Source organism: Dendroctonus ponderosae, unplaced genomic scaffold (assembly GCF_020466585.1).
Source record: "Dendroctonus ponderosae isolate FM_Combo_2020 unplaced genomic scaffold, Dpon_F_20191213v2 Dpon_F_20191213_1, whole genome shotgun sequence".
NCBI classification, from domain to species: Eukaryota; Metazoa; Arthropoda; class Insecta; order Coleoptera; family Curculionidae; genus Dendroctonus; species Dendroctonus ponderosae.
The window spans coordinates 43,962,081-43,980,768 of NW_026017110.1; the positions used below are offsets into that span (position 1 = coordinate 43,962,081).

General features: G+C 37.3%; 1 protein-coding gene across 1 annotated transcript in view; it reads left to right on the forward strand.

Moving 5' to 3' along the window:
- LOC109533326 overlaps window positions 1-18,688 on the forward strand; it is a 256,565-nt gene that overhangs the window by 233,329 nt on the left and 4,548 nt on the right. The window contains exons 3-5 of the mRNA XM_048661245.1: window positions 3,964-4,099; window positions 16,139-16,345; window positions 17,063-17,263. Coding sequence (XP_048517202.1) covers window positions 3,964-4,099; window positions 16,139-16,345; window positions 17,063-17,263 — 544 coding nt within the window. The remainder of the gene's footprint in view (window positions 1-3,963; window positions 4,100-16,138; window positions 16,346-17,062; window positions 17,264-18,688) is intronic.

The window sequence follows — 18,688 nt, forward strand, 5'->3', positions numbered from 1 at the left end:
AACAAACTTAAATTCAAATAAGCCATTAAAGGCACTCACAAAAGAGCAAAAGTTCCGACGAACTAGCTCTAGCAGAAATATCAGCAACACAGGAACACCCTTTAGTTTCCTTCGCCAGTCCTTCCTGTGTGCTTCGTTGGTTTTTCGTTTGATACAGTTCAATGTAAAACGGCTCGATTATGTTGAGCACCTCCTTTCATTTCGTGGCTTCTTGTCCTTCTTCGTTAAATACTGTTCTCATTCTCTTTTACCTATGTGTGGTTTTAAGCATTTCATTTTTTGTTGCTTTCTATAGAGCGATTTATTAGTTCTTCTTACTTTTTCCTTTAGCCCCCGATTATAAAGAACTAAAGCGTACTTTCAAACATGCTAGTTAAGTTGTTTGTTGTGTCTTTTTAACTACTGAGCGAGACTGAGTTTATAAACCAACTAAGAATTCCTGATTAGGCCTTAAATATTCATGGTGCATTTATACAGACTGCCATCCTAGGAAATAAATCGAAATTCTCAATAGGAAATTTTTCAATGAAATTGTCAAATATTCCCGAGCATATTTCGGCGATAGATTTTCGTATGGGCGTTTCTGAAATGCGTTTTTCAATTTGCTCGCATTTCCAATGCAGTATGCAACATGAAGTTAAGGCCTCCCCATCAACGTGACGATACCTTTTGCTCTAGAGACAGGAATAAAGCGACGTTCGGTTCGCATTTCTAACTCGCAGAAGCGCAAATGTTGAATATGTCAATGTCAATAATGCACCGGCTATGAATAAAATGGGGCCGTTTCCTGCGAATATTTCTCATATCGAATACTTTGCAACTAGAACAGGAGAGTGTCTGGCAAATAGTGTTAAGGTGAATAATGTATCTTGACGCGCTTACTTTAGTTCTCAGACGAGGAAGTTTCACAAACACCTGAAAATATTTCTACCTACATATAAAACGATTGATGTTCCCTTCCACTGCTAATAAGTTCCGGTAATTTCTGATGACGTTGGAGCACTTTAAAAATTTAAAGAACGACTACCAGGAATTTGGAAGAATTCATTGAAATCCGAATAAACTGTTTGTGCATCCATAGAAACATTACAACTTAAATAGGGGAACTAAATCTATTCCTCTCTTCTTCTAGCCGTTATTCGTACAGAATTGGACATAGGCCTACCATAGTTATTTCCATTTTGTTCAAATCTGGAGAATTCTCATTCATGGAAGTCCTGCCACATTTTTAATATCGTCGTACCAACGTGTGGGAGGTCTTCCTCTCGCTCTTCTGCCGGTCCATGGCCTCCATCGCAACACTCTTCCATTCCACCTGTTATCCTTTATTCGGGCGATATGTCCGGCGTAGTCCCATTTCAGTTGTGCCCGGTCTATTATATCTGTTATTTTAGACTTGCTTCTAAGTAACTCGTTTCGTTTTTTGTCACGCAGAAAAACGCCTACCATTCTTCCTTCCATATTTCTTTGGGATACTCTAAGCTTGTTCACTATTTGTCCTGTGAAGGTTCATGTTTGAGCGCCGTATGTGGTTACTGGCAATACGCATTGGTCGTAAAGTTTTGATCGCAGATACAGAGGTATTTTTTGTTTGTGAGTATATTTTTTAATTTTGCGAAAGCCGCCCATGCTGATCTAATTCTCATTTCTGTCTGGATATCTTTGTTTCCCTTTCCAAGAGTTATTCGTTGGCCTACGTATGTATAGTCCTTCACATCCTCTATTTTATTGTTGCCTATTACTATATGGGGGTCAACCGGACACATAGTTTTGGTTTTAATCATATTGATTCTGAGGTCTATTTTCCTTGATTTTATATTCAGATCTGTAATCATTTTTTCCAGGTGTGCAGCGTTGTTGGCGAACAGGACTATGTCGTCTGCGCATCTGAGATGTGTTAATCTCTCGCCATCTATGATGGCTCCCTCTTCTGACCAGTCTAACTTCTTGAAAATTCCTAGGGCCAGCGTAAATAATTTGGGTGAGACTGCGTCGCCCTGTTCGATTCCCGTTTGCACGGCAAAGGAATCTGTGGTTTCGTGTATTCTCACTACCGCTTTCACGTTTTTGTGAATTTCTTTCAGTATGTTTGTGTATCTATAATCGACATGGGCTAGGCCTAGCTCGCTTAGAATTGCCCAATGTTCGATAGAATCGAAAGCCTTCTCGTAATCTATGAAGGATGTGTATAATGGCATGTTGTATTCTGTCATATTCTCATTTATAATTTTGAAAGTCAAGAGATGATCGCATGTGCTGAAGCTCTTTCTAAATGCCGCCTGTGCCACAGGTTGATAATAATCGAGTTTGCTACTGATTCTGTTAACGATGATTCTCGTGAACAATTTATAGATGTGCGAAAGCAAACAAGTTGGCCTATAATTCGGGAGAAGCGTCGAGGCTAATTTCTTGTAGAGTAGGATAATTATGGATTCGCTTCAGGTTTCAGGTTCTTCTTGGGTTTGGAAGTAAGTGTTGAAAAGTGTCTTTAGCTTGGGGATGATTATGTCTTCTGCCTCCTTGATCTGCCTTCTTGATTTTGATATTTTAAGAGCATGTTGTATTTCGTCCTCTGTGTTTTCGAGGATGTCGTCCGACCCCACATTCACACTTTCTTAAATGTAATCGTTTCTAATTTCTTTTTCTGTGAGATGTATAGGTCTTGGTAAAATTCCTTGGTGATCTTTAGCATTTTCTTCTTATTTCTGGTTTCCCGGTGCATGGAGTTTTTTAGAACTATTAATTCTTTCCTACCGTTGTTTCTCCGTAGGCATATCATGTTTTTATTATTTTCTATTGTATTCTCTACTTCTGTTATGTAGTTTCCTTCCAAATCCTCGCGTATTATTTTTCTTGCTTGTCTTCTGGTTTCGCGGTATTTTCCTATGTTCTGTTTGCATTCGCCGTACAATGTACTTCTTTTTTCTATCAGCTGAATCGTTTCCGCTCTTAGTTGGTTTATTTTTCTCGTTTTCTTTTTTGCGATATTGAGTGATCTTTTTTTAATTACCGTTGTTAGATGTGTTGCCACTTCATTTATATTTGTTGGGCTTACATTTTGGCTTAATTTGGGTTTCAATTCGTTTTGGTATACGATATTGTTCTCTTTCAGAGTGCTGCTATTTATTGCATCTGTGTTGTGTTTAATATCTTTCTTCTGTTTGTTTAATCTGTTTCTCTTTCTTTTCTTCTATCTGTTTAATATCTAGCTTCTGTATGGATAATTTAGCTCTGACTATTCGGAGGTTGCTTCCTGTGTTAAAAAAAAGTTTAGAATAGAGATGTCGGTGACAATTTTCTTGGACAATGACACAATCAGTGCTGATAAAAGCTAACAAATTATTTGTATACATGCATGGAGGAATCAAAAGCGTTACAAGAAGCATCACAACAACTTCTAACATTGGACATCTTAAGAACAGAGAACTGAATGAAGAAATTTTGAATATAATTTTATTTTTTTAAGAGATTCAAACTTCTTTTACTATTACCGAAAGGAAAAGGTGTTTGGGGGTTTTTTAGAACGACAAAGCCAAATTTTATATTACTTAGCGCAAGACGCTAGCTGCAATAGTCTTGAGCTATTTCCTAGCGGCCATTTCAAACCTAAGACATTTTTCTTGGTACCGAAGCATCGCGATTGTGTTGCAAAATTTTTGCAAAAAAAAAATGCAATTTAATAATAATAAAACAACCATTCAACGTTACTCGAAAAATCTCATAATTTTATTATCTAAAACTCGACGTGATCAAATGGTTGCCTTGTGGATCTTAACTCGAATTTTGCAACAAAGTTTTACTCACTTGCATGCTCCAGAAAGCCGCTTTCTCCATTACTTAGCTTAAAAATTCGTGAGGGAAACGCTTTAAGGTGCGGACCTTTCAAAGTGAAGTTTCCACATGGACAATCGCATTTCACAAATCCCCTAAGCAAAAATACTAATTTTATCTTGTCTTTTACAGCTCCACAACTCAACGGAATTTTCGGTGGTCTTGTCATCGGTGCAACTTTCGACGAGCGGAATTTATAGATGTGAAGTCTCCGGGGAAGCTCCTTATTTCGAAACTGTCGCCGATCAAGCTCATATGTTGGTTGTCGGTAAGTTCCAATCTTAAATTACCCTCTCCATTGGGAAAACGAATATCATGAGATTCGAATCGGTGACTTGCACTGTCTGGAGGGTAGGACAGTTGCACGGTTTGCTGCTTTTTAATCCTACGGACATTTCAACGAAATTTATAGTGGTCGAACAATGATATGCCGACAAAAGGGGCTTTTAAAATGAGTGCCCTCACTGTCAAATAGCTTGAAACAGACTCTAAACCCTTGCTTCTTACAGTAGTTGCACCCGATTTGCTCCAATACTCCTGTGTTGTTGATACTAACGATGCTTAATCCCATTGCGATTCCAATTGTTCAAGCAGGAATTCTGCAGAAGTTCCATAAATCTCTGACGAACCACACACGACATCAATCAATAAAAGTTCTTCAAGTGAAGTTGCAGATTAAGCTCCGGTAACCATATCAATCATACTATAATGAAATGTTTTCCATTTTCATATCGAAAATCTTCTTCGATATATTGAGCCATCAGTAAATATCGAGACATGTGCACCAAATGACACATCCTTATTTTATTATGCTAAAAGCCCGAGCGAACCGTAGTTCATTGGCTTTACTGCTTATGTTTCGGAGTCGCTTTTCCCGTAGCAAAGAGCATTTCCCTAATCGAAATTGTGTCTCTTGTAATGGCACAATAAAGATCTTACCGCAAAATATTAAATCTGCAAGGTGAAACTAACCGGAATAAGGCACTACTGTTAAATATTAAAAGGTTCCTGGGAATATTGGGTGGAACTAAAAGAATACTTGGCAGGAGTTGTTTCTGTGAAAATTACTAAAATAGAGTGCAGAAAGAGCGGTTTTTCCATTCCGGCTAGTATTTATAGGGGGTTTAAATGAGCAAACTCGTTCCTCTATTTTGAGATTTGTGTTTAAAAAATATTTAAGTTTCATAAATATGTGCTTTGAAAGGATCCTTTGGTAATCAAAGCTGTTTTTATTAGACACTAATATAAATGCAAGAATCAACTAAAATTATTAATTTGGCGTTCTAGGAAACATGTATTTCGTAAAATTTCCAGCTGAACAGCTAAGTGGTACGCTCGTAAATACCAAAGGCGATTTTCTGATCTTAAATCAGCTAATTTTATAGTTGCGGGTCCTACCTTAAGCAAGAAGGGTTTAGAGCGTAGATAGTAGCAAATATGTATCAAACACTCAAATACTTTTTTTTTGTTTATATGTTTAGGAAATGTAAACATGTATGGCTTTGAACTTCCATCCATCCATTGAATCCTGCATTTGAAATCGTTCTGAGTACCTTGAACCCATAAATTGAGATCGTATGCAAGATATTCAATTCCAGTTATTATGAACAGTCGCAGGGATCATTTTTAAGCTATTGCTTAAAAAAAATGTCATCATAACAAAACAAACTTCTTAGAACTCGATCTTAAACCAATACCAACGAATGCTGAACTAAGCTGAAGAAACCAACTAAACGTCTCCTATCGCATGTTAATATAACGAAAGAGTAAATAGCAAAAGTTGTAAGCTGCTAATTTATAATTATATATCGGTAAAAGGCGCTCAGTAATTGAACGTTGATTACATTCAAGAACGGCTTTCAAAATCAAAATATTGTCGTTCCCATTAACGATAAAATCCACATTTTATGGTAAAATATTAAATTCGAAAGTTGAAACTATCTACAACATGCCTGCACTGTTAAATATTAAAACCATCCAAGAAATGGCTGGCACAACTTAAACTGAAACTTTCCGAGAGTTGGTTTCTTCGCAAACGACAAAATTCAATAGAGTGTAGAAAGAACGCCGCTTCAATCCGCCCAATATTTATGAGAAGTTGAAATGAGCAAAGTTGTTTTTTAGTTTGGAAATTTGTGTCCTAATTTTTGTTCTTAAAGCGCAGGTAAATTCCCGTGAACTTGAAGGGAGTATGCTCTGGTTACGACAAACATTTTCCGATTGAAGTTTGGTTGGGAACATTTTCGGAGTCGTTTTATAATGGTTTCTTTAGTCGCGGAATTGGCCTAAAAAGAAAAATATAATAGACCACAAGCAGTGAAAAATTTTGGCAATTATTTGCATTTTAGTTGTTCTTCAAAATTTCTGTTCACTTGAAGTCAACATTTATGAACAATTATGAACAACTTTTGTATTTTCGCTACTGTTTTTCAAACTTTATAACCAACTCTGGAAACAAACAAATAATATCAGTTTCCCAAAAACATCTACTGAGCAAAGGAAATGCTCAATCTGAAACCTTCTAGGAACGCGACATCTCAAACAAACTTTAGAATTTCCTATATAGACATATAATGTTTTGCAACTGTTTTTTGTGGGTTTCAACTAACTGCTCTTATATAGCTTAGATTTGAGTTAGAAAATCCAATAGTAAAATTGTGCCTGTACATCAAAACCACTAATAATATTCCCTGTCTCGATGGAACACCTGGCATCATAATTCCCACAGCTACTCAATGACTCAATAAAGCCTTGAGCATTTCCAGCTAGCTTTAAAAATCTATTAGATATATTCAATTTTGAAATGAGTATTTCAATTGAGGATAACAAAAGTTAAGCTCTTGAAATTTTCAACTTCAACTCCATATGATATTTTTTGGAAGCCAGTCTTCGGCCCCTTGAGATCTAAAGGTAAGCCATAGAGCAAGTGAAATTGAATTAAGATGAGCTTTTGCTTTTAAAATAATTGAACAAGCCCCGAAGAAGATGTCATTTACGGCACGAACTTCGGTTCTTTGTTTCCGCTTTTTCCAATTTATCAGCGAAGCGATACGGATCTGAATCGTAACAATTTTTGATGGCGAATATAAATGAAGAATGAGAACTTTACTGGTTTATTTGGCACTGAAGTGCATCTGTCCGAGTAGACAAAAAGCGGCCGAAACAATCAATTGGTTTTAAAAGTGTTATTTTTTATGGCACCACCGGGCTTAGCGGGATGCAGAATGTTACAACGAACACATTCACACATTAGTATACAGTTTAATTAGCTAGTTTGACTCGAAATATAAACATTTACAACGCCCAGCCTCCACCTCAATTTGCACCAGGCCAATAAATTCCAATCTGCTCCGTGGTGCGTGATTGTGAATATTTTTTTTAAAGCTCCATATCCGAATATATAAATTTTAATTAACCTAATTAACGTTCTCACAACAGTCCCACAGAAGCTGCAGCTACTGGGATTATAATCACATTAGTTTTTTTTTCAAGTTGAAAGCAACTAAAAAGTGCATTTTTGAAATTTAATGGAAAAGCTCGGCGTTCATGTACGGCTCCTATTATCTCTTCAGTTAATTCATTTGTTCGCCCAATAAAACCAGAACAAGGAGATTAAGAGTAGTTAAGCCTTCGAATTTTTAGTCGGATTTATCAGGAAAATGTAGACGATATAGCGGTTTTGAACTTTTAGTCGACCTGGAAATATCGGCATTTGTCTGAAATAACATGGTTGGTACTAGGGACTTATTAAGGGAGCATTCAATAATTCATTAGTTTGTATTTGTTTTGCAGGGAATAAAAAAAATAGCTGCTACGACTTTTATCTATTCAAACTGAAAGGGCACATTGTATAATTTCAGGAATATTTCCGCATTTTGCTGGTTTAATTGAGAACAGATAAGATTTTCGTTTTGATTCGGTTCGGTTTTTAGTTTTTAGGCTGTTCAGAATACATTTTCAAGTAAAATTTTGACCCACTTGCGAGTATTTTGAGTATTTTGACCCACTTGCGGTGGGTCCAAATAGGCATAATTTTGAAACTGTTTTGGCTGTATTTTATTAATTAATCAGACTAGTTCATTCGAAAATTACATATAGACCAGAACGTTCAGGTTTTTGTTAATCAATCATCTTGACCATAGAAAAATTTGGCATTGACATTTACTTTTTTGTGCTCAACGTGCATTTGTGACAAAAACTTTATTATTGCTTTTAAATAGTTGTGGGAAAAATAATGGTTTTTTTGAAAAAAACTGTGAGTGTTGTTTTGAGAGAAGCGATCACTATGAATGAGTAGTTACAAAATAGTTAAACCTCTATATCCGACAGCTGTGAGGAAGTGAACAAAAAATACTACACTACTTAGTGATAAGTATGCTTGCACATTCAGATAATAAAGACTTTCACGCTCGGTCAAAATATCCGTTCAAATGTTCGAACGCTTCGTCCACTTCTGCGGTAATAATTATCGAATACGTTAAGATTGCGGTAGATTTGGTCTCCTACACCTCTCTCCAAAGACTAGTTATTTAACTAAAATGTGAACATATTTATTTTCAAACAAGAATTACACCTCCTTATTGCTACTGAATCTACGGGTACTTAAATACTAACATCAGTGGATTTATTGACATCAGAGGCTTAATCTTTCTTAACCTGATTCTAATCGTAACTTAACCCAAACAGCCTCTCTGGCTTCCTATAAACTAAGATATAGCTAGCAGATGGTCCTCGATGTGGCGCAGGAACTGGTCATCGCATGTGGTCAACGTCTTCTTCTTAGACTGTGTCCGCAGGGAGAGGTCTGCGATCACAGTGAAACTTTTTTGTGCAAGAAACCCTGACAGTGGGATTCTTGCTTTGCCGAGGCCCGCCCAGAAACTTTGACGTTAAGTTCCTTATGTGATCCAGCAGGTCTTCTCACCTTGGTTTGCAGGAAGAGCTTACCTGTCAGCATTGGATAGTATGCATGGAGCAAGTACCTTACTTTGGTAATTATGACTGCCAACTGGTCGTGCCATACTAGACGTTTATCATAGATAAGTCCAAGATATGTGTTCTTGGACCTTCATGGTAGCCTTTGTCCTCCGAGTTCTAGTAGGCCTGGAAGTGATTGCCTTCGGGCTGAGAAAACTATGGATTGCGTCTCTCCCGGGATGAATTTAATTTTCCAATCCCTGCTCCATTTCGCGATCTTGACGAAAATGTCTTTGGAGTTTGGCTGTCAATCCAGAACCTTTTCCAATTGCAGTGAGTGCAACATGGTCTGCGTATATATAGCTACCCGTTGCTTTTGTCATTGGAATGGCTGCTATGTAGATGTTGAACAACAGTGGATCCAAGACGGACCCCTGAGGTACTCCTGAAATTATCGTTCTGATCGTTGACATCTGATCATCTGCTTTGACTTGGAAGCTGCGTCCAGACAAGGAGCTCTAGGTGGGTGGCAAAGATATCAGCTTTTTCCTTGGGATTCACAGTAGTGATGTCGTTTTCTTGGATTGGTGGTATTAGCTTCCTTGGTCCTGCTGTGAGGCACCTCGCCGGCTTCCAGAGGAGTCTTCTTGATTCATCAGCCCCTATATCGTCCATGCAAACTTCCCAGAGTTGCGATCGAACGATTTTCACGTCTTTCTTGATTGCATTCTGGAGGCGGTTGTTTTGTTTTTTCAAATGTGGGTCTTGGGTTCGCAAGGCTTTGTGTTTTATCCGTTTTTTCCTGATTTTAGCTTTTAACCAGGGAGAAACTTTCTCAATTTGGGCTATCGGAACTACGGATAGACATGTTGAGGCTGCAAGGGCGTTTTTAATATCCCTGGTGAGTCTTTTGGTCTGCCTGTTTGTTTTGGGCCTGATGAATCCTGCTGGTGCTTTCCAATGTTCTCTGGAAAGCCTGCCAGTTGGTGATCCTTCTACTCGCAGTGGAGCTGTTCACGTTATTTGGTCAAATTTGCATGAGAATCGGCAAATGATCCGAAGATAGTTCCTGGAGTACTTCGGGGCTGAACCGGCCTCTCTCTTCTTTGTTGTTGTACAGGAATATGTCGAGGATGTCATCTCTGCCATTATGGGCGACGTGGGTCGGCTCTAGAGGTGCGGCTATCTCAAACATTGCATTTATGGCTTTGTTTGATAGCATGATGCCTCTAGCTCTAGTTTTTGGCATTGAAGTCCCCACCATGTATCGTTGGCCTGTCATCTGGGAAAAGTTTTCGAACATCCTCGGGACTCAACGTAGCGCTTACACTGACGTACTGACCCGACACTGATCGATCTCCAACTTCTCCATTTGGATGGCCACCATGGATTCCTCCAGTCGTATCGACGGTTTGACGATCTCGTGGTGCTGGATGGACCTCTTAACTGCGAATAGTGTGCCTCCGCCCCTGGTGGGCCTATCATCTCAGTGTATCTTGTGGTTCGGAAGTGTAAACCTTTCTCCAGGCTTCAGTAGTACTTATTGAACTGAGGATGCCGCTATATTTATACTATTCTGTGCGTATGGAAAATCGGGGCGGAGAAGTTCGATTATTTTTCTGCTGAAAATCAACGAGTTATGAGTCCCAAAAAATTTCAACCGACAAATCTTTGATTGTTTACTTTAACAAACTGTACCTAAGCGATATAAATATAGTGTTCAGATTCTATTTTTTCAGATTTCTAACTTGATTACGCTGTCTAGGGAATTTCAACAAGTTCTAGACAAATGAAAAATTAGTTGTCTGAAATATTTCCACTAGTGAGCAAAAACTAGCAAATTAGATACTCAGGTAGAATTCTAGCACAGCAAACAGCGTATTTTAATTTTCATTTTAGAAAAACTCATATTTTGCAATATTTGGTATTCAGATTTAACACGTATCGACTTCGTTTGTCCCTCGGTTTAAGTTCCACATATTGCAGGCGGTCAATCCAAATTTAAATTGCACAAAAGCTGTAACTATGTATTTTAATTAAGCGACATAATGAATAAATAATAATTAGAACGTATTTAAAGCCCTTATGATTTAATAGTCAAAATTACATGAAGCTTTTACAATAAAGTTGCATGCTAATCCGCCTTGCGCAAATCTGGTGGTAAATAATATATTATTCTAGAAATATTTCACAAAATTTTGGCTTCAATGTTTTTACGATTTCGTTTTAATTAGATAAGTAAGTGGTGAATTTTAAACTTTAATTGTATTGAATTACAATTGAAATAAGTTTAACTTCTAAAGTATCTGCTAAAAAGCTTACTTGCATAGCTTGCGAAAGGATGAAAGTAGGGATCAATAATAGTCACTCCACTCTCACAGCATAAATTATATTCTATGTGTATAGACAAATAAAATATTTGGGAAACCTTAATTCCGCTGAAAGTTTAACAACTTAAGCCGAAGCTTTTTCTTTCGCACGCACAAAGTACGCAATTCATTAAGAGGCCTCTTTATTAATTAGTTTAAAAGCAAACGCTTGTAGGATTCCAAGCTTTCTTTCCCCATTCCTTCGCAAACTCTTTATATTGTTCATAACATTTCTTTCATAACTTTCTCGAGTCAAAAGACACTTTAGAATAAACAAGCAAGCTGATCTTGAAAAGTTGAATATAACTTTTCCATGTAGATGGTTTTGATTATATTCACCTGCTAAATAAGTGAGCTCGGGTGGCTGACTTCCGGATTTCTGGTGATTAGAGGGTTTGTTTTGAGGCAAGTTGAGGCAGTTTGAAGCTGAAAGGTATGGAAAGCATGCGATATTTATGAACCGTTAGTATTGAATGGTTTTAAGTAAGTTTCGAAACACTCTTTGTAAATGAGAGTTTTTGACGAACCGTGGATTTTGAAGTTCAATTACTTACCCATGTGTGGTCAGGAAGCGCATCAAAGGTAAGTCGAAACTACAGTAGTGCCCAGGGATGAATATTTTCTTTTGGAAATAGAAAATGAGAGTAGGTACGTGAAAGAAGTGAATTACGGCCATAACATTTTAGTAAAGGAACGAACGAGTTATGGATGAATGCAAGGGCGATAACAAAAAGACGTTGGTCGAAGTGGAGGATGCAAATAAATGTTGACTCAGATAAGCCAGAAATATGAAACAGATCAAAAATATTAATTTCGCCTTGCTGATTTTCTTGGAATAGAAAGATTGAAAAATTATCGGATTAAAATTGAAATAGTGAAATCCATAGAAGATGAGCAATTGGAAAATGATATTTCCTTATCACTACGTAGAATGCGCTGTAAGGTCGGAACTGGAGCAGCTGAAAGAAAAAAAATCGGTCAGCTTAAGGCAACTATTTAAGATTAACGCGAAAAACAGCGCAAATTATCGCCGGCTAAAGGCAGCAGGAGACATTTAAATAGATCAAGCCGAAGGATAAACCCGTTAAGCTTAACACTTAAAATAAACGACGACAAAGATTGCGATTTAAAAAATCCGACGATGTGAATGAAAAAGCTGGACGTAATTACTCAATGCCAGGGCAACGCTAAGCCGCGCTGTGTCTTATGTTAATCCTCGCATAATCCTGTCGAGCCGGTTTCTGCTTTCCTGCCGCCAAAATCTGCGTCATTATTCACACGTCCTGCTAGAGGGATTCTCTGGCGTTCGGGCGGATATTACCGACTGAGACGCTTCGGTTGTTTTGTCATCTGTCACGATAAGCGCGTCCTGCTAACTGAAAAAATTTGAAGTTGAATGACGGGCCTGTTCGCTAATGAAATGAAAATTTCAGTTTTTACCCAAAATCTCCATTCTTTTCCAAGTCAGTTGACATTAAAATGGCACCAGGCCTAAAATCTCAAGGAAAATCAGTTGATCATTATATTGTGTTATTTTCTCATTGTATTGTTTTTATTTCAGTGCACAACTGTAGCAAATGCAGCGTCTTTAGCAGGCGCAAATCGAAACGCTGTTGCCACATTTGCGGATCAGTTTTTTGCAAATATCTCTGCATAGAGCGAGAGTTTCAATTTTTTAACCCTCTCCTTATTCCCTCAGCACCACTAGACAACATCTTCAGAGAAATTGAGCCAATTTTTAATCAACCCATTAAAAATAAATTGTAACAACAAATTTGTATATTGTTCCTGGTGATAATCCATTATCCATGATTTGGGTTCCAGTTTGGATTATGATGTCATGGATATTTAAGTTTACTTTAAATGTGACAAAATCACATTTAAAGTACTTTGATTCGAGACAATCGTGTTTTTTATCTAGATTTTATGAATTTATCTCAAAAAAAGCACAAACTTCAACAAAATATTTTTTTTCAATCAATTATTTTAATTGTACTGTGTAAGAGTGTGTACATGGTTTAGGTATAGCAGAACGTTCCTTTGTTGCGAATTCAGTTTGCCTACTTTAGATGCGCTTTAAATCCCATTTAGACTGCAACAACTTCCACAAATTAAATATACCTGCCAGTGATCCTGAATGCAAAACTAGCTGGTTAAAAACACGAAATGGGATGAACATTCTAATACGGAGATTTACTGTTCGAAAACAGCAGAATCTGGTCCTTGCTGGAGGACGTGTATTTAGATATAAATAAATTTAACTTTAGAACGCGGAACTTCGTTCCAGCCCACCTCCATTAAGCTGAAGACGGGGCTAAGTTTAAGTAGCAGAGGAGTGGAATAATGCATTGCGGGCTTTTGAGCGCGATTAGTCGATGTTGAAGATGCAGTGTATGCATTTACATTACTTGTATATTGAGACTGAAACTGTTTGTACATTTCTTGTGGTCACAGAGAATTTGCGAGGTGCTTTTCATTCTTGGCGGTAGGTACTTAGAAAGAGAGGTTTTGAAAGGGTTCGATAATTTTAGGAAATTGTTACGGTGCACAGTTACTGACGCGAAATATCAGAACAATAGACATGTTTTTTTACTTTTTCTACTAAATATTTTCCCCAATATCAGTATTAACGCAGATTTTTACGGCAAATACATCTTTGCAATATGTGATCGTTAATGTCTGTTTTCAGGGAGAGACGTACGAATTAGTTGGGATTTAATATTACAATTTTAAATTAATTAAGTTCTATAAATTGTTTATGTTTCGAGTCCGTTGTAAATTCAATCTATTGCCTAAAGCCAGAGAAACTAGTGACTTGAGGTAGGCCACGTGAAAATGTAAAATGAGAAAGAAACTCTACGTCTTATCCTGGAAGAACAAGTACGCGACAAATTAAAAGACACATCGAAGAAAACCAAAGGCAAACATACAGAAAAGTTTACGAAAATTGCCGGTGTCCTACTCTTCGAAAAAATAGCCAGTCCGGGATGGGGTTTCTTCTCATTTCAGAAAGAAAGTGCAGCCGTCTTTAGACAGTACCGTTTTAAATGAGTCGATGGTCTCCGAGGTCACCAGATCCAACTCCATGGGATTTTTTGGTATGGGTACAGTAAATCTTTAGTTTTTCAGCCCCGTGTGGATTGAACAAGAGATAAATTGATTGCGTTTATAAAAGTTGCAATATAGATTGGCGTCAAATTAGTTTGAATACATTGAGCGATCACTGATTAGTGGTTTTGTACACTAATACTACACTACTACATGTACAACTGGATGGTGTTCATTTTCAACATTTTATTTAAGTCACATTCAACTTAGGATCATTGCTGTTAAATAAATTTGATTTTAAACTCCCGCACGAAGTGGCAAATTGATTTAAATTAAAAATTTTCCACTGCTTAAGGCAAGAAAGTCCTTTGGATGTTAAGAAGTATTACTGGACAGAATTTTTGGTTTGGTGCGCAAATTTGAGCGATCGGCAACAGCTCTATCAGTGCAAGGCTAAAATGACTGATTTATTTACTAGAAATAATTAGCATGAGCTACTGAGTAAATTAATTAGTATTAATGTTAATCTAAGTAGACAATGCTGAACCCATTCTGGTGGTAGCGAAATTGGTTCATTTCGCTCACAAGCTAATTTTCTGCAGTGCCCATTTGTGCAATGCTATCTTGCTTATATCCCGTTTCATTGCAATAACAACCAACAACATTTCGGTAGAATTGTTTCTAGGAAATTCAGTAAAAGTGCACGATTCAAGTCTGAAAATTTAACTAAGCATGTAAACGCGCCGGCACAGAGGGTTGAAATTAAACAATATGACACAAGGCAAAAAGCGAAATAACGAGCCGAGATCCAAAAGTGTGAAACGAGAAACGCCAGTGCATAATATTTTGCTTCGAATTTTAATCTCCGACTTACAAAATTACGAGGTGCTTTTAGCAAATTATTACATGAGGCATGGGAGACAAGATGGTTAATCCAGAGACCTAAAAAGCTTTCTACAATATTTGCACCAAGCAAATAATGTTATATTTGCCTGTTAATAATGCACCTCAGTTCATATGAGCCTGGTAGAGAGAAATCCAATAAAATTCCAAATTAAAATGTCGCTTATCTAATAAAATCAGCGCAAACAACCGATATCGATATTATGTTTGGATTAGTCGATAAACAGCGGACATGTTTGCTCTCCAGGAAAACACCATTACCATTATTAGGTAACAGCAATCTCGGATCTAGTGGATCTAGTGGTCTCAAAGACGAGCAGACTTGCGGAATTTCTGTGATATGTCAAAGTGGGATTTATGGAACGATGCTCCAAATAAACAGACTTTAGATGCCGCACCCAATTCGAGTTGAACCTCATCCATAATGTTGATTTCGGGCTCTTGGAACTGTGCCCTCTAATAAATAGAGAACGTTGATTAAAATTTATGAAAATGCTTTTTATTTTTTGAATCATTAATGGTCCATAACGAGATTCCACTGGTTTGGGGTCGCCGTTATTTGTTTTTTCCAAAATTGCATTAATATTTATTTAGTCGCTATCGGAATTGCATCAATTTTAATCGGGAAATTTACGCTAATAAATTCATGTTTTAAGGAAATGCGTAAATGAAATTTACCGCCAAATTGATGATTCTTGAAAAATAATGTGATGCAAGCAAGCACGAAAATGACTCTTTTAAAGAGCGAAATATATTCAAAGAACCCCATCAACATCCAAGAGCAAAACCAAGATCAGATTTACGTTTTTTGGTGGATGTTTGAGTCCAGTTTTTTGAGTCAAAGTTTATCCACAAAAATCGTTCTGCTGCTTGCTGCTTTATTCTGTTTTACATCCAAACGGGAGTTGAAATTTCGGTTATTATTTATTTAATTCCTCTAATTTTCTTTGATAGTTAAATAGGCAAATCGTTTGCACTATTATGTCTTTCTTTCTACTGCATTTCGTAAATATAGTTTTCTCACTATCACTGACAATCATCTTTACATATTTTTTGTCTGGTTGTTGCAGTTCCGCCAGAATCTGATCCAGTCATTACAGGAGGACAACCCAGATACCACATTGGAGACACTGTGAATGTGACCTGTTCTATCAGAAGCTCAAAACCAGCTGCTAACTTAACGTGGTTGATCAATGAAAGGAAAGCTGATCCAAAACTCGTCCATGGTCCCTTCAAGCAGTACGTTGGCCGAGAAGGACTGGAATCTTCGAGCATAGGTGAGTAACTCTTTAAACCTTTAAACTTAAATTAACTCCTACTGCAATAGGGAGTAGTTAAGTAGTTTTTTTAAGTTCAGCAATCACTTGAACTACTTATTCTTAATTAGTCATTAAGCGAAAAGCTCCCAACGCACCGGCAAATAGATTATTATTGTCTCTTCTGTGCCCATGTTTTCGTAGATCATAAATCAGTCACTAATTTAGTGTTCTCTGTTTCCAAGCATTATTCGATACTGAATTTTTGGACGGTCATGTGAGTTTTTCCAGTGCGTCTATTATTGCTATTTTTCTTGCAATTTTGCAATTTCCCAGAATACAATCTGGATTCTTCTGTGGGTTTACGATCTATCTGCTTTTGAACTATTTGCTGGTCCAACTTGGGGCGTTTTCGATTGTTTGAGACAATATCGCAACAAAATTTCACTAGTTACATTTTTAACAGTTCTTTTAATTATTTCGCCACTTATTGGGTATCGGTAGCTAAGCCAAATATTTAACTTCCAACACTTGAGCTACATTTCACATTTAATGTCCACATTTTCAGGCTCTACTAGAGGGTTTCTACCTCTAAAATACATGGCCGCTAATCCAGGTTTTCCATAGCAGTTTACAAGCACAACGAAACATTTTGAGTTAGAAAACCCAAATAATTTGCACATTAACCTACTGCTTAAATTTTTTGCTAATAAAAATACAATCAAATTTTTGTTTCAGTGCTGCAGTTTGTCGTGCGACAGAAGCACTTTGTGCGGGGCAACATGAAGCTGAAATGCGCCGCAAGCATTGCCACAATCTACGTCCGAGTCAATGAGAAAAGTTTCGGAGGGGAAAGACCCCAAAAAGGTCTGGTTCTTGAAAGCAGAGGGACCGCTCAAGCACCAAATGGGTCAAGGGCGGACCGAGTGCACACATCAGGTAGCTGTTTTCCCCGATGCTGGCTGCTTGCAAGTTGCATTATTTATGAACCAGTTGCTCTGAGCACTCAGATTGGTTACCAGCAAGTGCACCGAAACATAAAACACTTTATATGGGGGGCTTCACGGGCCGACGACGTTTCGGCTATTAATTTAGAATAAAACGGGCCACGGAACATGGTTACCTGGCTTTATTTTCGAAAGTAAATTTCCCGCGGAAATAAAAGAGGATGGTCGTTTTTCCACTTACGGCCTATTCCGTGTTTCATAAAACCCTAAAACTTATTTACCGCTTGTTCTGTCCTGAAACTGGCTTTAGCGTGTGTTGCCGTTGAAACGTTCTCGAGTCCCGTGCAGCCTATAAATTTTTTAGTAGGTGGCTGGTGCACTGCAGAAAATTTATTTATGTATACTTCTGGTCCTATTTCAGAACAGAATATCCTTTGGTTAATGTTTCATAGGCCGCCCCGACGTCCAGAATTGATTTGCGATGTTCGCCAAAACCCATTCAATGACTAGCTGTCCGTTTTTCGGTCAGTTTTTTGCAGGAAACTGGGGTGCAACCTCAACTACTATTTCATGACTTATTTAAAAATGAGCTGAACTTTCCGCACTGACTTCCAATTGCTGAACTGTTGTTATTCCGTTTTAATTGAGCACTTGGCAACTCGAATTCTGTAATGATTCGTCCTTTATTTTTCTACTCGAAAACGGGGCGTTGCACGAAAAAATGTCCAGAGACTTTTTAGCTTCCTAATTGATCAAGAAATTTGAATATTTTTTATTGTATTGAAAATCCCTTATTTGTTATTTTAATGTATCCGATTTCTATCATTATGTTTTGTGCACTTGGCAACTTCAAAAAATTTCCAAGGATCTTTTCTGTTCCAAATGCATAAAAAAATTGAATTTTCAACTTAAAATTATTTCCTGTACATTATTGAACACCTCTAATAATGCAATGAATGGAGTTTTATTTTTTTTACTCGCAAACGATGTACCGCGCCGTAAAATGTCAAGAAGGCATTCCACTTCCAAATAATTAGTTGATTAAGGAATGTAATTGATTCGTTTATTTAAATGCAAGGCGATCTATAGAAATATTCAAAGATGCTTTTGAAGATGTTAAAGCTAGAGTATGTTCAAGTCGAGAAAGACATCATTCGATATGGAGATGACACTGTTATTTTTGCTTACTAATTAACCTCCGTTATTTTATCTATGTGATCTTCCGTTTATCTATGTGTTCAGTATAAACTTTCTGCTTGTAACGTTTAACTTTTATTGTTAAATATACTTCCCGATAGAAATAAAGGAGCTAACGCTTCCTCCAGGCTCATTTGGACTTGCAACCTAAACGCATGTTTCTGACATCTGAAATAATTTTTTAACTTTCCACAATATCGTCGTCTCATGTATTGGTCTT